The sequence below is a fragment of the Chrysemys picta genome, chromosome 24 (genome assembly GCF_011386835.1).
Source record: "Chrysemys picta bellii isolate R12L10 chromosome 24, ASM1138683v2, whole genome shotgun sequence".
NCBI classification, from domain to species: Eukaryota; Metazoa; Chordata; order Testudines; family Emydidae; genus Chrysemys; species Chrysemys picta.
Genome location: NC_088814.1, coordinates 719,937 through 741,950, shown reverse-complemented (window position 1 = coordinate 741,950; position 22,014 = coordinate 719,937). Strand labels below are relative to the sequence as shown.

The 22,014-nt window shown below is 54.8% G+C and overlaps 1 protein-coding gene across 1 annotated transcript in view; it reads left to right on the top strand.

Moving 5' to 3' along the window:
* The window catches only part of RND2 (Rho family GTPase 2), a 29,230-nt gene extending 13,229 nt beyond the window's left edge, over nucleotides 1-16,001 (top strand). The window contains exons 3-5 of the mRNA XM_065577963.1: nucleotides 6,289-6,398; nucleotides 11,414-11,548; nucleotides 14,498-16,001. Coding sequence (XP_065434035.1) covers nucleotides 6,289-6,398; nucleotides 11,414-11,548; nucleotides 14,498-14,746 — 494 coding nt within the window. The 3' untranslated portion in view covers nucleotides 14,747-16,001. The remainder of the gene's footprint in view (nucleotides 1-6,288; nucleotides 6,399-11,413; nucleotides 11,549-14,497) is intronic.
* Nucleotides 16,002-22,014: the final 6,013 nt, after the last annotated feature.

Sequence of the window (22,014 nt, the reverse complement as noted above, 5' to 3'; positions counted from 1 at the left end):
TCTTATCCCATTCGTGGACCACTTGGTGCAGCCAGAAGAACATCCTGTCCTCACGTAGGGTGACCAGATGTCCCGATTTTCTAGGGACAGTCCCGATTTTTGTTCTTTTTCTTATATAGGCTCCTATTACCCCCCCACCCCCGTCCCGATTTTCCACATTTGCTGTCTGGTCCCCCTATCCTCACGCAGCCGGGAGATGTGGCTCGCTGCTCCCCAGTGCATGGCTGTGTCATGGAGGAGGCTGCAGGTTCAGCCAGTGGCACCCAGAGCCCTTGGAGCCAGTCCTGCTCCCTTGTGCAGCTCCGTACCTGGCCGAGGGGTTCCCAGGCTGCTGCCGTGGCAGAAAGCTGGATGCCACCTGGCTGGCGTCTGTAGATTCACTCCGCGCCACCTTCTGTGCTGCCTCTGCCCTGGCTCACAGCCTTTGCTCATCCACCTATTCGCTCTTTCTACCTCACTGCCCCTGTGCAGCCCTTCACCGTGGGCTAGCCCCTTGTCCAGGGCTCATGAGCTAAGCAGGGCTATGCTCAGAGCACAGTTGGCTGGGAGACCCCCAAGGGGAGACTTGGGTGCTGCAGGAAGTGGTCTTTTCCCCAGCAGGGGGTGCTCTTCCCTCTGAATAGGTGTGGATGACTGCCCTGCGGTGATGCTAGGGGGCATTGTGCTGATGGGCTGCTGCCCACATGTGGCCGTCACAGATCCCACCTGGTCAGTCCTGCTGGGGTCCCCTCGCAGTCGCCGAGGCGCTTACCTGGCCCCTGTTGCTGTCTGACCCCTCGCAATCTTTCATGCATCTGTCCTCACTCACTCTTTGGGAAAGCGGGGCCGTTATCCCAGTGGCGAGGCAGAGAGACTCGGTGAGAACTGAACTCATGTTTCCTAAGCCCCAGACTGGTGCTCTGACCATCCTTCCTCAGTCTTGTCCTTCTTTACTCCCCGTCCCAAATGACTCTGTAGATTTGCTGGGTGCTGTCATATGGCTGTTGTCTTCCAGCCTGAGGGGGGCTGGGTGAAGTATTCCTTTATCCCGTGCGTTTCTAAAGCATGTTGGGATTTTCACAGGATGAATAAAATCTCCTTTATTAACACCTCCATCCTCGCCGGACCTGCTGGGGCAGTGACCAACCGGGAAAGCAGTTGCGTTTAGCTGGCACGTCATGTAATATTAACTCCGGGATTGTAGACTCGGAATCGTAAAGCGGCGGGATTGGCCAGGCTCGGTGTGATTGAATGCTGGGCTTGTTCCTAAGGCAGAGTTTTGTTCTCCCGCTAGTCCCCATCCGTCCCCCAAACGCCCAGGGTTTCCCAGCCCGCCTGGGGGGATGTTTGTGTATCCGAGTCACGCCTGTGGATTCACAGCCTTTGCGGCTAGAGAATGAACCCGCTGCCCAGCTAAGGGCCAAGCGGTATCTCCCATCCAGCTCCTGTATTAAAGCAAGGTGCGAATGCTGACCAGAGGGGTGGGGGCTGCAGGGTGGCTGTGTGCTGGGAAGCTGGGGGTTGTTTACGGCTATGGCCACACGGCCTCCCCTATGCGATCTGAGCTGGGAGTGGAACTGGAGCGTTGCATAGCCGGCTGCCATGCCAGGACTGGCAGAAATGGTGTGAACCCTCTGCACAGAGCCAGGGCCTTCTGTGAGCACCAGGCGTGAAAAACGAGCCGAGCCCCGTCCCCGCACAAAGCGGAGGCTGAGGGTGCTCAGCTAGTGGGCTTGCGTGCCCAGTGCCTGGGAGCTGGGACCCTTCTAGCGAAGGGGGGGGGGGCGTTCGCAGCAGGCTCTGCAATCTGTGGGCTGGCTTGGCGCCTCGTGCTCGGCACAGGGAGCTGGCTGGAGCTGCTGCCTCGCTCTGTAAAGGACGTTCTTGGCAGGACTCCAGGAAGCCCTGCAGCATCTGTGGGTTCTGGAGGGAGAGTTTACAGCGAATCCTCTGGGGCGAGTGTGAGGCTCCAAGACTCTGGCCCCTCGGCACCAAGCTGGAGCTGGTGGGGGCCTCCTGCCCGGCCCGCTGGGGCTCTGCCGCCGTATTCGCTGTCCCAGCTTGGAACGTGCTAGTGTTGGCTGGAGGGGCCCCGGGCTCGGCAGCTCGTTATGGCTCAGAACAGCTGAGACGCAACCAACGGAGCTTAGCACTGTTTGGTGTAAAGGCCCCAGCGCCTTGCAGTCCCGTGCCCAGCAACGGGAGACTCCCGGCTGAGTCACCACTCTGGCATGGCGTTGCTAAGGAGAGGAGCTAGTCACCTCTGAATTTCAGACGCTTGGTTTTATTTTTGACAGTGACTTGGGAGGCTGACTCAGTCTAGTTAATCATGGACAGATGCCCATCGACCTTATTTCCTGCAGACCTGGGTCCAGAAGGGAATATGTCCTAGGCAGGTCGGCTCCACAGGCCCACGAGCCCGTGCATGTGTTTGAAAGCACTAAACCGCAGGTCTCCAGGGCGTCTCGCTGGAATCTTTGAAAGGCGTAGCGTGGTCAGCGAGCCAATCAAAGCCAGAGTCGGCGTTGGGGGAACCAGGGCCTTTGGTTGTCAAAGTGTTGGCTGCAGAAATTCTAAAATGGCCCCCAGGCAAATTTGAGAGGCGTTTCCCCAAAAGACCATCGGAAAGTCTGGGTCTTAGGGAGATATGAAACCAAGCCCCTCCTCTGCTCTGCCTCAGAACACCTCTGGCTTCGGGGCTCCTAGGGCAGGCAGACTGCTCCAGCCCTTGCCGTTCACGGCTGGAATGGACTCTGGAAAGCGGGTGGGTTTCTGGACCAGCCAGGAGTGAAAACGGGTGTGACTCCAAACTCTCCTTCTGTGCCTCTCCCAAGCTCCTGAGTTGGGAGCAGCAGGTCAGGGGGTGCGAAGGCCATTCTGGCCTGGAGCCTCCTCCCCATCAGCAGGAGGCCCCCACTGCCCTGGCAGCCCCCAACAGCGAGCGCATGCTCACGCGGCTGGAGAAGCTGCCGAAATGTGTGTGACTCGGGAGGGTAGTGACGCTGCCGGTGGTGCACAGACTAAATAAAGGGCCGTGCTCCATTACTCAGCATCCTCGCCCAGCCAGGCGTGCTCCGCAGCCCCGCGGGATCCGCTGCAGGAAATGGCATGTTGCTATGATACAGTTTGCTGTAGCAATGACTGTGCTCAGAGGAGCCGAAATCTGCACAAAAGGGAAAGTCGCCCAGACTGGAAGAGGGGAGGAGGCATCCGGAGACCTTTATTTAAACCTTGGGAACTCTAACAAGGGGGTGTGTGGGGCGGGGGGAGGGGGGCGAGGGTGCAGTCCTGCCCACACAGGGGGATAAAGGCTCTATGCAGACTCTGTCCAAGCTCCTTTGAGCGCACAGAGATCTGTGCTGGGTCCCAGTGCAGCGGGGGGGCCCCGTGACCTGTTCTGACAGCAGAGCCTGTGTCTATCTGTGCCAGAGCTCGAGCTGCCGAAGTGGCTTTGGAAGAGGGGTCTGGAAACCGGCTGCCTAGCGGAGCTCAGCCCTGCTGGGCTCTGGCTACCTTAACCAGCAGCCTCTGACTCAGTGGGAGCAGGGTCCGCTTGGTGCTCCGGGGACAGCTGGGAACGGAGGGATTTGCTGGTGCCAGATCTGCCAGCCACAGACAAGGTGATTCGGGCCTAAGGCTGGGCCAGGACTCTCCGGATGGATCCGCAGGGTTCAGCGTTCCGGGGGCTTCCGCTGCTTTCTCGGCATGCCGGCTGCCTCCTCCACAGACGAGCCGCGTGCTCCCACAGCCCTTTCCCACTGGGCACAGCAGGGGCGGGCCAGGCTTTCGGGCAGTCATGGCAGGTGGGAGCACAGGCAGCTGGCTTGCCCTGCTGCTTTGGTGTTGTGACTGGGGCGCTGGCTGGGCATCCTCCACCTTCTAGGTGCGATGTGCAGGGGGCTCTCGCGTGCAGGCTGGTGGGGACTCTCCCTCCTGGGCCAGGAGCCTTAACTGGCCCAGACTGCAGCATCCGAGTCCGATTGCTCAAAAGCGGGTGCCCTGTGCTGGAGCTGGGTTGGCTGGGGCCACCCTAAGCTGAATTTTGCAGTGAGTCTGAATTCCTCCAGTCCCCAGGAGTCCGGAGTGCTCAGGACTTCCGGAAAATCCGGCTCAAGGCGTTTTGGGCTCCCAGAATGGGAGACCCCTCCCCAGATGGGGCTCACGCTGGGACAGATGTGACCCTAATGAACGGCGCCCGTCTGAGATTAGCAGACGCACGGTGGAGCTGTCAGGTGCCGCTCCCTCTGTACAGTCCCATCCCCAGCTCCCTCATGGCCTATCCCTGCGGCTCTGGCTCTGCGTAAGCTACGCGGTAACAGCGTCCATTCATTCGTACAGTTTGCAGTGTTCTTGTGGCTGTGTTGGTCCCAGGCATGAGAGAGACAAGGTGGGCGAGGAAAGCATGTCTCTTTCACTAGCGGAAACAGGTTACCTCACCCGCCTTGTCTCTAGGGTGCATGGCGAGCTGATTCCGGTCTGGTTCCCCGTCCCCAGCCTTCTAGGTTTTCTGAACACTCACTGGGCTGTTGGCTTGTGGAACTGCCCTGTCTGTCCTGTGATCTGCTGACCTCCTCTCCATGGTTCAGGGGATTCCAACGTGCAGCCCACAACTCCGCTGTGTTTCAGTACCAGGCCTCGGCATGCAGCACTCCACCCAGCGAGCAGATGGCAGCCCTGCACAGCACCTGGGGGGCTGGTCTCGGGGTTCTGGCATGGCCCTTGGCTGGGCGGAGTTGATGTGTCCTGCTCTGTGATAGTGGGAGGGCTCTGCAGGGTTAGCACGTGTGTCCCGCTAGGATTCCCCGAAAGCCCGTTGAGCCCTGATGGTGCCAGGGGATGGGGAGATCAGAATGTTCTCCCTCTCTGGGGCTGAACAGGGAATGAATAGGTCTCCGTGCTCAGCCTGTCCACACAGACGAGGAAACCCTGCTCCGGGTGGTTTATTTCCCCCTCCCTCCATGGAGGAGAAGGATATTTCAATGGGAGGCAGTTTGGGGCAGGGCCTTGTCCTCTTGTCTGCCAAGTTCCTGGTTGGTGCTATGCGTTGACCCGTATGGCGGAGTCTTCTCTTAGCCAGCGACGGGGGAGGAGAGCTACATTCTCATGGCCAGAAACTCCGGCAGAGAATTAGCCTATTCTCCTCTCACCCTTCCGGAAATGTGAACTGTCATCATCCATAATTCATCAGGCGCTGCGCTCCATCAAGGGGCCATTTGACACCAGGCCTGGGTGTCCGGACTCCCTCCCTCGCAGTGGGAAAGTGCCCGCCAAAAGTATTCCCAAGGGGCTGCCGACAGGAAGCGTGTCCTGTTTCCGCACCCTCGGGGTGGGGGATTCTTTTGGTGAAAGAGGGAAAAAGAATCGTGAATTCAACAAGGACTCGGGTGTCTCTGCTTCCCCGTTTCATAAATGAACAGCTGCTGCTCACCCCTCCGGAAGCTTAGGCCATTGTAAAGCCAAATATAAAGCTGTAACAGTGTTTTTAAGTAGCAGTGAGCTGATTGCTCCATTACTGTTTACTGAGGCATTTACAATCGCACACGGAACGCACTTCAAATAAAAACATGATGGGATGCCGACGTTAATGGCTGACATTTGCATTTGAGGGCTGGCTGGGTGGGTAGGTAGCAGTGCACGCACCCTGCCAGCTCCGTCAGAAATTCTGCAGAATACAGAACGGGAGTTCCTCTATGGCCTATTCTCCAAACACGGCACATTATGTACCCAAAAAAGGGGGGAATCCGGCTGACTGTGGTGGGGATATGTTTTCTTCCAGGTCATTGATAAAAATGTTAAATAGTGCAAGGCCAAAAACAGATCCCTGCAGGACCCCACTAGAGAAACACCTGCTCAGTAGTTCCATTTTCAGATCTATCTGTTAGCTGGCTTTTCATCCATTTAACATGCCAGGTTAATTTTATATCCTTCTAGTTTTTAATCAAAATGTCGTGTGGTACCAAGTCAAACACCTTACAGTAGTCTTAGTATATTACATCAACATTATCACCTTTATCAACCAAACTTGTAATCTCATCAAAATAATGATATCAGATTAATTTGACAGGTTCTATTGTCCATAAACCCAGACTGATTGGCATTAATTATATTACCTGGGCAGTTCTGTAGCGATGTCGCCATCAGCTGTGCCTGGAATTAACATGCTGGCACCTGGGAGAGTGAACAGGCCTGCCTGCCTGGCCTGCCCTCGCCAGGCTCCAGGAATAACTGATCGCCTAGCTCCTGTCTAGTACAATCCAGGGGTGTGGAACATGTCTCCACTAACAGCTCGCCTCCCTCTCTCTGTTGCAGGCTCAGCGTATTATGACAACGTCCGCCCCTTGGCCTACCCCGATTCGGACGCCGTGCTCATCTGCTTTGACATCAGCCGCCCAGAGACGCTGGACAGTGTACTCAAGAAGGTTAGTGTCCGATGCTCTGTCGTGGCCGCTGTCCCATGAAGCAGGCTGTGCCAATACAACCCAGGGTACCTCTCCCAGAGGCCTGCTGCTCCTCTGGGAATTTGTAGCCTGAGGCCTGTGGAAATGGGGTCAGGGCATTGCCAAGGGCCAGGTGAACGCCCTGTTGACCCTCTAGGTCCAGCAGTGTGTCCTGGCTGTTGTCTAACACCCAGCTTAGAATGGTGTCCGGCTCTCCGCTCGCAGGGATGGGAACCTGAGTGGTGGGGCAAGATGGCCTATGCACACCTGCTCACCCGGTGCGCTTCCCCCTCCCTCAGGGTGCTCACACTGCCTGGGAAAGGACCAGCTCTTTCCTGGAGTGAGTTTCCTGATGCCTGTGCCCTTCTGGAAGGGCCAGTCCCCTGCCGTGAGCCAGGTCGGGGCCACTTTTCTCATCCCTACCCTTGACAGCAGCTACTGCCTCCCCCACCTGGGCTGCCGCAGAAAGTGACACATTTCAATCTGAAAGGAGCCCATATGAATAATGCAGCTCCTGGAGTGCTGGAGAAGGTGGCTTGGCTGGTGTTCTGTTTTTAATGAAGACCTCGGAAAGCGCTGTGCATCTCAAAGCCCTGGTTAGCACCCCCAGGAGCCGGTGCGCTAGGAATGAGCTCACGGCAGAGTCGAGAAGTGGCCTCCGGTGCCCATTTTCTTGTGACTGGCTCAGTCCCCCTCGGGTCAGTGTGTGCACCATGGAGAGGACGGCGATCAACTCCCCACAGACTGACAAAACATAACCAGCTGTGCCACTGAATCTCAGACCTGTCTGAGAAGATGAATTGGCACGAGGGGGCTGGCCAGGCAGGGAGGCAGAGGGCCGCGGTTGGTCCATGACCACTTGGATGCTGCCTGCCACTAGCAGCATAAATCTGAGCCAACCGGTCAAGCTTCTCCACTAGCAGCCAGAGGTTTGTCTCGGGGCAGTTTAGCACCTTCCAGCAAAGCTGTTGTGTGTGCCTGGTAATAGTATGTCAGATCTTTAGCGCTACCCAGGGATAACAGAGTTTGGGGAGAGCTTCAGCAGACCTGCATGCGCTATGTGGTGCAGAGATGGGAGGCTACCAGGGACAACCCACGGCACTGCTGGGAATGGAGCTGGGGAAGCACTTCCCTCTGAGTTAGCACTGAGTGACCCAATGGCCCAGAATTTTGCTTACGGGTATCATGCTGTCGGAGCAGCCTCCCTTCTGGGGAGCTGCAAAACCCACACCTGTGACCCGATAGCACTTCCTGTTACCCCAGCATCCTGGCCAGACTCGGATGGGCCATTACATTCCGTCGACTGAGAATCCTCCTGCAATTTCCAGTCGGGTCTCACTGCGGTGCACCACTGCTGTGCTCTGTGAAATCGCTGCTCTGTCCCACTCCAGAGGGGCGCCGTGACTGATATCTGCTTTGAAAAGCACTTTGGAGTCCTGTGGAGTGAAAGGCCCTAGAGAAATCTATTGTTGCTCCCGCTAACAAGCCCCAAGATACTGGACTGGCCCAGACTCTGGCTTCTGAATAAGTCACATTGTGGTGTCTGGCCTGGTGACCCCCCCCCAAAGTTTGGCCAACTGCTGAGCTGAAGCAAATGCCTCTTGTTCAGCTGTTCCTGCTGATAGGGAGCACGGGGAGGTGGGGCTGGGACTGCGAGATCCTGGCGAAGGGGACAAAGACCCTTTAACAACTCAGTCAGTGTTTGAATCCAAAGCAGCTCGCTGGATCTGGCTCTCGCTGTGTCGAGGGCGGCAGGCGGCATGCGGACAGTAAGGAGACTCATTGCCCAGTTTAAGGATCTGCAGAATAATCGCGACAGCAAATCACTTCCACCTTAATGAGCAAGAAACCCACTAATAACAGTCTTGAGCTGGCATTTATTTACGGCTCTGTCGGCAGACATTCCTGCGCTGTTAAATGCAAGATCTTCCCCGCACAGCCTTCCCAGATGCCTCAAATACAATTAGGCAATGTCTTCTTGATATGGCAACTTAAAATAAACCCTAAATCACCAGGGATTTCTTAAGTACCTCTGAGTAGATGCCTTGTTTCCTTTGGCGCAGGTTTTGCAGCCTTCAGAGGTGAGGAGAATGCCTAAGACCCCATGAAGTGGAAATAGGGATAATAAAGCTGTCTATTCCAGCCCTGGCTCAAGATGCTAATTCAGCAGAGGAATCTTTATTGTCACTGTCCATCTGATGCCTAGGATGCAAAACCAGAACGAGTGTTTGATTCGTGGAGCCTTAGTTTCTATAAACAGCACCTCGCACTGAGGGGGAAGGAGCCACCTGAGAGAATCCAAACAAACATCTTGCTAGTTTATACAGCCTGGGCTTCCATGGTGCACTGCCTTAATCCTGACAGGTCTTGGTAGTGCAGCCCTGTGCCTGGGACCTACGGCAAACGCCAGTCCCTGTGTGCCCCTCTCCAGCATCTGCCTCATGCAAATTAACTTCCGCCTGGTTACAGACCAGAATCAGGCCCCTCTCTCTCCAGTGCAGGGAACTGGGTGTCATTTCGGGGCTGCAGTAGTTTGGAGCCTAGTTCGGGTGATCCTGCTGCTCCACCTTCTCTGGGATCTCTATCCCCTGGAAGAATGCTGATGTTTGCGTTCAAGCTACAAAGGAATTTTAGGCACCTGCCATCAGAAGTCTCTGAGTCATGGCAACTGGCAGTGATGTCCGAGACTGTGGAATCTCCCGTGAGCTGTGCAAGCAGCTGCTGGTGCAGAGGCTGCGCGTGTCCCTGGCCCCAGGTGTGGACAGGCTGTGGGGAAGCAAACACGGAGCCCCACCTGCCTGGTGGAATAGATGGTTTTTCTCTCTCTCCAAGCCCAGCTGTGGCTGCTCTGCCCTGATGTTTGCAGAACGAAACCGGCGCTATTCCGAGCCATGTATTTTTCCATCAGACCGTGGGCACCAGCTCATTTTTTAATTGCCTGGAATATTTTCCCATCAGCTCCTCTGGTAGGATATTGCTAGTTCTGAGTCAAGGCTGGATGAGTTGAGATGCTGGGAGTTTCTGCTCACCCTGTGGCTGCACCTCCCAGCACTGAGCACGTCGCCGGGTAGCTGACTCCAGATCACAGCAAGGGCGACCTAGACAAATCTTCTTTGGAGACGGGTGGGGGGCGGAGCGGTCACAGGGATGGTTTTATTTTCTGCTGCAGTCACTGAGCTGCATGCTGGAGCTTCAGAAGCTGCCAGTTAGAGCAGAGGAAATGGCCGTTTTGATGCCCTCGCTTGAGGGCTCCCAGTTCCTAAGGCCACAGGCCATGGCTGTGTTCTGAAGTCTGATGGGCTTTGATGGCTCCCAACTGCAAACCAATTCCGTGTTTGCTGTGCAAACAGCTCCCTGCTGACTGCGGTGTCTTGGAAACAGTTGTGCAGAGGGCTCAGCTGGGGCCCCCTTTGAAGTGCCAGATCTGTGCACCAGACTGTGTGGTCGTTACTTTTCCATAGTTAAGCCCAGAAGTGGCCTCCTGGGGGCCCACGGTGGGGGAGGGGAGCTTAGGCTTAAGGCACATCTGGAACAAGTGAGCAGAAAGCCCCCTATTCAAGAGACACTTTGCTAATTCCCTGCCTGTGACAGTCAATAACGTGCCCTGGTGAGCTAATCACCCTTCGAACAGCTGTGACCCCAGCTTGGAAACGGCATCTGCACTGGCGGGCTTTGCAGCTTGTCCCAGCCCATTAAAGCCTCATGTTCGATTCAAAAGGCGACTGTCCCGGTGTTTTCCCATCCTGGCCTCCAGGTACCCAGCCACTCCCAGCATGTGCGTTGGCCGAGCGTTTGTAATGGGATATGGCAAAGTCCCCTCTGGTGTGTCTAGCTTCAGCGAATCCAGGTGCGGTTTGCATACCCCTCCACTCCTGTGTCTCATGGACCCTGGGCCTCTTTGACACCAGTCCCCCTCCTTGTGCCACTGATTTGGGTTTGTTGGGGCTCCTCCCGGGCAGGGTAAACCCATGTCAGCTGCATCTGTCTAGGGACGCCTGTTCCGAACGAAGCACCCAAGCAAACTCGCCCCGCGGTACCTGTGGAGGCGTATTGGGCCAGTCTGCTTGTTTCGGTTTCTGTGCTGCCCTAGGCTTGGCTTGCGAGGGAGATCTGCCGGTCAGGCTGGCTTGGTGGCCCCTGAGGGAGCTGGGTCAGAGAGTGCGGGAGGGAGAAATGCACCCAGGTTTGCATGGCTCAGGGCCCTGGCGTGCAGCCTGGAGAAGGCCGAGGCCTCTCCCTCACTGGGAGCCCGGTGCTGGTCCGTAATTCGCCGGCTGGCTGGTATTGAGCCAAGCCAGGGAGCTGAGGGTGAGGATGGAGCTGGCGGTTCAGAGAGAAGAATTTTTTTCCTTGAGGGAAGCTTGGCTGGGGTGGGGGCCAGCTGCCGCTAACTGAAGGCCAGGGTGGGCGGGGGGGCAAATGGGGCCTGTCAGTGGCAGCTGCCTGGGGTCTCTGGGGAGCCCCCTGCCAGCCAGCTGCAGATAACCTGCTGAAAGCAGCACTCCGTCCCCGTGAAGCATGGCTCAGCGACGGGGCCTGGGGGTTCTTGTCACTGAAAAAGGGACAAAATGTGGGACTGGTCGTCACTGGCTGAGTCCAAAGACTGGAAAGAGCTCCTTTCTGTGCTGACCGTGCCAGGTGGGGTCCTAGGATACACTGCCCAGCCAGCTGTGCTGGGGGATGTGGGGAGGGCAAGGACGGGGAGCCAGGACTCCTGGGTTCTCTCCCTGGCTCTGGGCGGGGAGTGGAGCTGAAGACGTGTCCGATACACAGTACTATTACGATTGCCCGTGCCTGCTTTCCTGAGGTGCCCCCATTATGCCCCCTTGCTGGCCCGAAGGGCTGAGTCTGCCAATGCCCCTGGCTGGCTCCTGCTGTTCCCCGGGCAGCTGTCCAGCTGCCAGGACGAAGGTGGGGTGGGGGAGAGCCCTCACCCTCTCGGGGAGAGCTCTGCGAGCTGCCATCTCACCCCGCCCCCGCTTTGCTCTCTCCTGCAGTGGCAAGGGGAGACCCAGGAGTTCTGCCCCAATGCGAAGATCGTGCTGGTTGGCTGCAAGCTGGACATGCGGACAGATCTGAACATCCTCCGGGAGCTCTCCAAGCAGCGCCTCATCCCCGTCACCCACGAGCAGGTGTGCTTCTCCAGGGGGGCGGGGGTAATGCCCTACGTCCTGCTAGCCCCAGGCAGCCCCGCTCCCGTCCACTGTGCCAGGGACTGTCTCTGCCTGCTCCAGAGCTGGTCTGATCCAGGCTCCACGGAGCAGGCAGCCCTGGCTCAGACGCTCTTGGCTGGGTATATTCTTAGCGCTCTCACTGAATATTCAGGTTGCGGGCGCCTCCCAGGAGCCGTTACTCTGCACACAGGCGTCAGTTTCTGGTTAGCACCTAACAGCTAAAATTACTTTCCTAGAAGGTGATGAAGACACTTGGTCTCGCCTATAAAGTGGGTGGTAAAGGCAGCGGGGGGTGGGGCTGCTCTAAGGTGGGAGGGGTCCCGGAAGCTCTTTCTCCAGGCTGGGAAATGAGGCTGCAGTTCTCGCTCCTCCTATTGCTGCTGGGTGATAAGGGTGACTTGCTGGGCCGGCTGCGGTTGCTGCAGCCTAGGTGGAGTGAAAGCCACAAGCCAGCGTTTAGTGACTGCAGTTGGGGGCAGAGCCCTAGCGCTGAATGTCACTTATCAGAGCAGATCATGGCCTGTTGGAGGCTGTTGCGCAAACTGGCAACACCCTCTACTTCTGATCACGAGAGACCGCTTGGAGCAAGCTGTGAGTAAGACAGAGGAAGCTGCTGTCTGGGGGTGCGTCTAGCACCGGCACTGGGCTTCATTCTGTCCTGCTGCTCCAAGGAGGCCACTGCTCAATTACCCCGAGACTGGCCCTCAGGCCGGGTGCCCTGCAGGCCACAGGATGAGCCATTCGCTGTCAGGTGTGTGAACACATCCCTGGCTGTGACCCGTTCCCCCAGAGCATGCAGGAGTTGCGATCGCAGACGGACTCAGTCCTGCCTTCTGCTTTGGTGCATGCCGCCCAGTACCTGATAACCTCGCGAAGGCACCGCTGCCAATTCTGCGAAACGCATGGGAATTGCCGCACTGTCTTCGATGGGGGGAGTTTGACCTGCCAGATTTCAATGGAGTGAATGGGGGTGAAAGCCCCAAAGGAAAAATTCACCCTTGTGCAGGGCGCCAGTGCAAGGCCCGCTGAAGCCTTTCCAATCTGTTTAATCAAATTGATGCAAACCGGCGCGTGGACGCGTGTTTTGGTGCAAGAGCAGGTTGTTTCAGTTTGTCTGAAACCCATTCCTAACTGATACAAACTAATCTGAAATTAACCTGGTTTAAACTGAAATCGGCACATCCACACAGCGGTTTGCACCATTTAACATCCTGTCTTGGGTTAAATGGCACAACTGGGTGCTGCCAAGGCCTGAGACAGCAGCACTTTGCCCCTGAGGTCAGTCCTCAGCCTCGTCTCTTTGGCATTGCTGGGGGGTGGGGGAGAGACACGTTGCACCGGCTGCAGCCTCCTGGCATCCCCTTTGGAGTTGTCGGGCTGTGGGCTGAAACCTGTTCTCCATTTATGGCGCCACAGCGTCAGCTTGCAGGGGAGGGATGAATGATGCTGTGGTTTTGCTTGTTCTGAGGCTGGTAACTTGTGCTGAGGACTCAAGGTCGCTCACTGGGACAAGGGGATGATTTCCCCTCCGGGTTCACCAGCGGGGTGTCGGTGCAGGCCTGGCAGCTGGAGACGCACAGCTCACAAGTCCTCCCACTGCCCCTTCTAGGTGCCAGGGCTCCAGTCATTTAAGGAGCAGGTCTCTGGCTGAGTGATGAGCAAATTCCCACTCTTAGGCAGCGGGGGTTCAGTGTCCACTATCCAGAACTGGAGGGGAGGGATTCTGTCTGCCATGGGACCTGTGTGGGGTTAAGGCATTGGCCTGGGGAGCTCTTGGTTCAACGGGTGACCTTGGAAAAGTCTCTACTACTTTCTGGGCCTCAGTTCCTTGCCTGTAAAATGGGGACAATAATCCGGCCTTTGTCTATTTGACAGGCCAGGGAGGGTCTCAGTGTATACCCAGCACAATGGGACCCCAGTCTCAAATAATTCGTGGTAATAATGTGCCAATCACAAGAGAGGGGTCTAATAGATGGGAAGCTGCCTGGACAGCCAGTGCCTGGTAACTCTGGGGCCCTTGCACCAGGACAAGCTGGGAGCAAAGGGTGGAGAGAAGAAAGAAGCTGTTTCTTGTAGTTAGAAGCGGGTGGTGACGAAACCCAAACCAGCCTGTTCTCTCACTGCCCACAGGCAGTCAGACTTGTTGAAGGTGCCATTGATCTCGATTATCTAACCATGGTGAGCATGGCAGTTACTGTCCCTTGTCTTCCCACAACGGCGGAGCGGCTCTACCTTCCGCCAGGAGCACAAAAATGCCCCCCCATCCCTCCCTTGCTGGCCTCTCTGTGTGTAACGTGGTCCCAGCCCTACTGCTTGTTAAGGCTGGCCTGTGGAAATGGCACAGCCCCACACGAGCTCCTGGAGCCCTGCCTGGGCACGAGCGTCCAGCGTGGCAGAGCTCCGGCATGTGGAGCTGCCCGAGGCCTGGGTGGCAGTTGAGTAAGTCATTACGTGTTCTTAATCCCAGGCCACGCTGCCTGCCCGGGGGCCAGGAATGTGAAGAACCTGTAATTGAATGCCTAGTTCGGGGGAGGATTTGCACCCAGCCCTCTCGCGCCTCGGACCCCAAGCGAGAGTCGGGGGAAGGAGGGGGAAGGCCGCCTTGCCCTCCTGCCTGTCACAGGCTGATTCTGCCCACAGCTGGGATCTCAGGGAACCGGCACCTGACATCAGCGTTCCTGGCACTGCCATCCCGTTGGCACCTGCAGCGCCAGCTGCTCAGGCGGCTTGTCTGCACCCAGCACTCTCACAGTTTGGAGAGGGGATGAATTAGCGTTGTGTTAGAGCAGCTCCCCGTTGAGCTGCACTTACTGCCCGCAGCTGCCAGCGCACACAGGCTGATGCCATGTGGACGGATGCTGCCCGTGGCTGCCATGCAAACATTTCTCTCCCTTCCCCGACTCCTAGGGCAGCACGCTGGCCCGGCAGATGGGGGCAGTGGCCTACGTGGAATGCTCCTCCAAGGTCTCCGAGAACAGCGTGCGGGACGTCTTCCACGTAACCACGCTGGCCTCCGTGAACAGGATGCACAAGAATCTCAAGCGCAGCAACTCCAAGCGGGGACTGAAGCGGGCGTCTCAGATGCCCAGCAGGACGGACTTGTTGAATGACACAGAGATCAGGAAAGACCGAGCCAAGAGCTGCTCCATCATGTGACAAATGGGCTGTAAATAATGTGTGTGTGTGTGTGTGTGTGGTGTTTGTTTTGTACAGTAACGGGCCTAGACAAGGGCCCGGCGCTGGCTGCGGGAGCCAGCCTGGCTTCCCAAGGCTTTTCTTTTAGTCTCTAGGTCTGAGAGACGTTAGCTGCAAATCAGGGTGCATGTGTCACCCCCCCACCACGGAGACTTCTGGATTGGCTGCTGCTGCGCCGACTGCTTGGGATAAAGGAACCGCTCCGCAGAGGAATATTCAGGTGCTGGAGAGTCTGTGCTGAGAGAGAGAGAGTGTGAGTGTGAGTGTGTGTGTGTGTGTGTGAATCTCCTGTACACACATCTCCCTGTGTATGTGCGGCTGTACCTACACACACAGCGCGCACGGGGACAGGCGGTGGGGTCTGGAACCGAGGCCGGGGAAGTGGGGGGAACTGTCAGTGACTGTTCCTGGGCCGAAGAAGTACTATCCCAATAATCGTTTAGGACCAAAAGCAGCAGGTGAGTCACTGGTGCCCAGCTGGTGACTCACCACTGGAAGGGACTGGCTCCGGCTTTAAGGCAGGGTCACCATAGGAAGTAGGAAATCTGGGTCAGTGAGCTGGGCGGGGAAGGCTCCCTGGGGTGGACTATAACCCAGTGGGATTTCTAGTCACTCCCGAGTGGAGGACAGATAATTTGCCCCTTCCGAGACATTTTAATTACATCCAAACGCTGTTTAAACAGTTGTGATCTACCCGTGGGGAGACCTGGCCCCAGAGGAGAGTTCAGTCCCAGCAGATGCACCCCATGATGTTCCCTTTAGCAAGCGGGTGCTATTCGGGAGAATGTGCAGAACAGCCAAGAGCCAGGCGAGTATCTGTATTGCCCCCCGCCGTGGGCAGCTGCACCCTGAAGCATGCAGCGTCCCACAAAGCAATCCGCAATAACTATCCAAATCCTGTTCTCCAGCCATTCCCAGCCGCAGAGCGTGTTGCATGGTGCCCGTGTTTGGTTTGAATACACAAAAAAATATCCTCGCCTCCCCATCTCCACTATACCAGTGGGAGAGATGGAGTATCCTGCCTTCTTAGCCCCCTGTAACCAGCCTGCTACTGCCACCTCTCATTGCTTCTAATGTCCTCTAATGCCTTTGACTACAAGCTTAACTTTGACTTGATGTCACACAGACACTTTAAGGAAAAACACCAACCTCATTGCCTGGGCCCATCTGTGTTGATGGGCTGCAGGAATCTAATAAACAATGTCATTGGAAAACAGAAGGCGTTTGGCTTTGTTTCTTTTTAATGAATGCAGCAGAAGTGGGGCCCTGCCCCTCAAAACGGGTTCATCATCTCGTTCCTGGTGGCGTCACTGCGGGTCTCTCACACACACGGGCCTGGCACAGGTGGGGGAAGCAGCATGTTAGACTGCATGCAGTCACGTGTCTAAGTCGACATGCGATCCGTCCTGTGTCTCTAAACCATTCACTAGGTTTGCAGCATGCTCCTCTGCCCTGTTAGCACTGGGGCAATGCAGGCCAGTGTGGGCTGCACCAGGCTTCATTATATTGCCCTGGGCAAGTGGCAATAACTCTTGGCTCCTGATTTCAGTGGCTGGCACAACCAGGCCTCAACAAGGCTAACGGCTTCAGTCTGAGCACAGCAGCTGGCTAAGGGTCTGGAGCACGAGAAAAGGTTAAAGGAATAAAATGTGTAGGTGGGATTGGGTAAAGTCTACTAGCCATGTGCAAATGGAGCTGGGGGAGAGGGGAGCATGAGCAATGGGACGGGATTGGACTGGACAAGGCGCCTGGAAAACTTTCTCAGCAACATCAGCCCCTTCTCGTACCCTTTCAGTCCAGGGATCTCCAGGCATCCGTGGCTGAAGCCTCACCTCTGCTAGGGGCTGGGTCAGTGTCAATCTGGGAGTAGGCTGGCCCCCCAGCGCCCTCCTAGCCAAGTGCCTCGCAAGGTTTATCTTTGCAGCACCTCTCCCAGGCAGGGCCGCTGGGGACGTGAGGCTCAGAACAGTGATTTCCCCAAGTCCCAGGGAAAGAGGCAGGGCTGGGACTTGACCCTGAGTCCCTGGCCAGCCTGCGAGGCGCTAGATCAGCCTCTGCTCCAGCTATATCAGCCATGGTTTGCAGAGATGAAAAGGGGCCAGAGCGGCGGTGGCAGAGCCAGGAATAGGGCGCAGAACTTCCAAGTCCCAGGGAAGTGCTTTAGTAACAAGACTGTGCTTCTACACGGCTGTAAGGCCAATGGGTGCGTGGAACCGTGTCCCAAGGGGTGGGGCGCAGCAGCTGTAAAGGAGGGGTGGGTTCCTTCTCCTGTCAGGAAGAGACAAGGGGGGTTGCCTGTGTTTATGTTCAGTGATGAAGCATAAGCGTTTAAGGCCAGACGGGAACAAGAACAGCTCAGCTCACCTCCTGTAGAACAGGCCAGAGAATGGCACCAGTCACCCTTGTCTGTAGCCCAAGACTTGTGTTTGGCTAAAACAGCCTCGGAAAGGCAGCCAGTCTTGTTTTGAAGCAATGGAGACTCCACCTCTGCCCTCAGTAGTGTGGCCCAATGGTTAATCACCTGCCTTATTTCTAACCGGAATTTGCCTGGTGCCAGCTTCCAGCCCTCAGGTCTCATTCTGCTGTCCTCCACTAGATTAAAACGCTGGTTAGTCCCTGGTTTCGGCTCCCTACGGAGGTACTTAGCCACTGTTATCACGGCACCTCGCAAGCTTTTTGATACACAGATTATGCTTTTTGCAGTCTCTCACTATCAGGCTTTTTCTCCAGCCCCTCAATCATTTTTGTGGCTCTGTTTTGCACCCACTCCAATTCTTCAACAACCTTTTAAATATGTGGACACCGGAACTGTATGAATTAGTCCAGTAGCGGGCTCACCAATGCTGCACACAGGTAAAACCACCTGCCCACTCCACTGTTTATACAGCCCAGGATCGCATTAGTCCTTTGTGCCACAGCATCACACTGGGAGCTTGTGTTGAGTCACTTGTCCACTATGACCCCAAATCATTTTCAGCGTCACTGCTTTCCAGGCTATCGCTTTGCATTTGGCTGGAATAACATGCATTTCATCTGAACAGGCCCAGTGTACCAAGCGACCCAAATTGCTCTGTACGATCGCCCTGTCCTTCCCATTAGTTACCCTTCTGCCAAGCTTGGGCTCACCCACCAATTTTATCAGCAATGATTTTTTTATAATGACTTCCAGTTCATTGCTGAAAATGTTGAATAACATCAGACCTAGTACTGATCCCTGCACTACCCTGATACAAACTCGCCCATTTGACATCAATTCCCCACTGCTGACGACTACTTGAGATTTGTCAGTTAGCCAACTCTTAATCAATTTCACATGTGCTTTCCTGGTAGTGTATAGTGCGAATTTTTTAATCAGAATGTCACGGTACTAAATCAAACACCTTATAAAAGTCTGAGTGTATTACATCTACACTATTAGCTTTGTGGTGGATTCTCCATCACTGGAAATTTTAAAATCAAGATTAGATGTTTTTCTAAAAGATATTCTTTAGTTCAAGCACAACTATTGGACTTGAAGCAGGAATTAATACAGGGAAGTCTTATGGCCTATGTTATACAAGAGGTCAAATAAGAATAGATAATCACATTGGTCCCTTCTGACCTTAGCGTCTATGAACCTTACCAGCCAAACTTGCTATCTCATTAAAGAATGACCGATTTTCCATAAAATCATGTTGACCGGCATTAATTATATTCCTGTCCTTTAACTCTATAGTAATTGAATTCCTTATTAGCTTTTCCATTCTTTTGCCTAGGATTGATGTCAGGTTAACCAGCATACAGTTACCTGAAGCATCCTGCTTGCCCTTTCTGAATACTGTTGCAACATTAGCACCCTTCCAGCCTTCTGGCATTTCCCTAGTATTACACAATTTATTAAAAATTAACATTAGCAGGCTAGAGAGCTCCTCGGCCAGCTCTTTTAGGACTCTTGGGTGCATGTCATCTGGAACTGATGATTTAAAAATATTTATCCCTAGCAGATGTTGTCTAACATCCTCCTTAGTTACTAAAGGATTGCTATCCTCGTGATATGAGTACATCATCCTGTTTTTTTCAAAACACAGACGAGATATTTATTGAACACTTCTGCCTTTTCTGCAGCATTATCAATAATTTTGCCATCTCCACCTAATAATGGGCCTATACCATTGCTAAGATTTCTTTTGTTCCTAATATACTTTAAAAATTCTTTCTTATTGTCCTTCGCCTTGTCAGCCATGGATTTTTTTTTTCTTGATGTCTTTAGCTTCCCATATAAATTGCCTACATAACTTCTAATTTGTATTGCTTGCAATCCACTGCCCCTTTTTCCATGGTGTTATATGTTGCTTTTCAATGTCTAATTGCTGTCTTCACGTCACCATTGAACCAGGATGGGCTTTCAGCCAAAGTTGTTCTCTTTTTCGATTGTGGAATTGTGGCTTTTTGGTCATCTTGTAAATATTTTTTTTTAAGAACTCCCAACTTTCATTCATGTTTTTTTGTCATAATTTTCTTGGCTGTGGGAAGTTAGCTCTTCTGAAGCACCAGGTGTCTATATTATTGATTGGGACTCTTTTTTGCCCATATTGAATGCACTCCGGTCACATTCCCTGGTCCCTAGGCAACCAGCAACTTCCAGTCAAGTGAGTAATTCATAAAGCCACCAGCTGTTGTTATCTAACGCACTGTTATGAGCACAACCTGGAAATAAATCTCTGATCCTGGGCATTGTATGAACACAAGTTGTACTAAGTATCTTGTATAACAAAGGATTAAGAAGCCATGATCATCCTCAATGGCATGTTCTCACCTAGGAAGGGCTGGTCACACCCATCTCAGGTAAACATAGATGGGCAACAAAAACCTTTAGGCAACTTCTGCATGAGGCGGGAGGGAAAAGCCTGGTTTATAGAGGAGGGGAGCATATAACGTAGTGAATGGGCTCCAGGAGACAGAGCAGGCTCTCCTCGCCATCCTCTCTCAGCACAGAGGAGCCAGCGGATAGTCAGTGAAATTAAAAGGCAACTAATTTAAAAGTGACCAAGGGTTGCGCAATGAATGGGTGACGATGTCAGAAGCAGAACTCCCAGTGCCCAGGTCTAGCTGTTGCCCCCTGACCCTCAGGCACCTGCAGTAGACTCAGCACTTTTTGCTTTCCCGTCAGTTAATGAGAACATGCAGAATCTGGATTGCGCTGTGGCTGGCGCAGAGCCATTAATCTATCAGAAAGAGGCGCGAGCTCTATCCGGCAGTTCCCCAAGCAACTGGCAATGCTTTCCCATTTTCTCAGGTCACTGGTGCAGAAAGACAACTTGGCCCTTAGCGGTGCTGGCACTTCAGGTAGCTGTGACCACAATGTAGCTTCTTTTGCTGCTGGTATGTGTTTTATGAAAAAAAGTAACTTTCCAGGCTCTTGCTGGCCCTCGGGGAAGGAGCGTGACTGATGGAGAGACATTCATCCCAGCAGCTCTGGGTGGGAGTGTGCAAGAACAGACCCGAATTAAGGGCCAGTGAGGCAGTCTCCAAGACCATTTATCAGCAAGCAGCTGAGCTGGGTCCGTGGAGGGGGAAGCAAAGAGATGTTAAAGCCCTCCAAGGGAGGCCTCTGGTGTCCTTGCTAATTCTCAGCAGCAGGCTCCAGGCTCCTTACCTGTGGGAACAACTCTTCCACTGCAGGTGATCAGCCGCAAATCAACAGCGGGGTTCGGCATGGCTAGCACGGGCAGCTAAGGAAGCAGTTTCCAGGATGATGGAGCTGGGGTGTGCACGGCCCATCAGCATGGGTCACGTGTCTGCTGCTGGGGAGTGCTACCTGTGGTACCCCTGCATTTCGGGGGCTCCCGTGGCACCTGCATGATGCGGGAGGGCATGAACCGTGTGGATGCTGGGAGCCTTGGACGTGTTTATGGAAGGGAAGGGAGGCCAGCGTGTGGCCACTGGACCGCTGCTCAGCTAAGGAGGATGGGATTGACTTTGTTCCTGTTCAGCCCAATGCCGGGGGTAACTTTGAATGCCTCGCTGCAAATTAAAGGAGAAACAGGGAGGCTGCTGCATGGAGACAATGAACCCCAGCCCCCTGGGCAAGGGGTGCAGCGGCACCAGCCCCTCTTACCTACAGCACCTGCCTACTCCCAGCGGAATCCCACAGCCCCACATCACACTGGCAGACCTCCAGTGCCCCCCACCCAGCTGCACAATCCTGCCAGGTGCTGTGCCCCTCCTCCAAGGTGCTACCCACGCTCAGCCCGCACTGCTGCCCAGCCACGCACCTACTGCATCATCTGTGGGCTTAAGGGGGCACATGGGGGCTCTGCTCCCAGCAGGACAGTGTGCTCGGGTCTTTGCCAGGTGAATGAATGCGCTGTCGCTCTATTGCTGGGTTATGGGGCAGCCAGCGCCATTGGGCCTCACCTCTCCTGATGCAGCAGGATGTTTACCTGTGGTATCTGCTTTTGGCAACAGCGGGAAGTAGGGCTTACTCTTCCCAGCAGCTACCTACTGACTCCCCACCCTCCTGCAGCCTGTGTCCAGTGCTAGCATCAGGCAACTCAGCCTCAGCTGGAGTGTCTCCCTTGTTGGCTGGCAGCTAAACCTAGGAGTTTGCCACTAATGAGTTAATTAATTTGATCTTTAATACTTTATAATATGTTGTGTCTTTATTAATATTCAAGAGATTATGACAAATTAAAATTTAGGGCCCAGCCCAGGTGCATTGGCTGCATTTCACCCACGCAGAAGCTCAACTACAAGTTCTGTTCTGTATTTGTCCAGCGCCTAGCACACCGGGCCCTGGTCTGTGACTGGGGCTCCTGGCTGCTAAAGGCGCGTTCCCTGCTAAGAAGTCAGGCCACTGGAAAAGCTCTGACTAGGACAGGTGAAGCAGATGGATACTGCAGCCGAACGGGGGCTGGGAGGGCGTGTCGGTTTCTGCCTGAGACCTGGTTCAGCACACAGAGCCATCTGGGTGAATCTAATCCGAACTGGCAGTTCCGACTGACCTCTGAGCTGGGGTGAGATTCCCAGAAGGTCACACAGACTTTTCCCTGAACTTGTTTTCTTAATGGTTTTTCTCAGTGAGCCAGTAACTGTCTTCCCAGCACAAACACACTCCCCTCCCGGGCCTGCCCCACCGTGAGAGACAGCAGCGAACGCGCTGGATAGCACAGAAGCGATCTGCGTGGGCGAGGAACGACCGGGCTGTCAGGTTTGACGGCCAGACCTCTGCAATTCTGCAGCACCGGGGG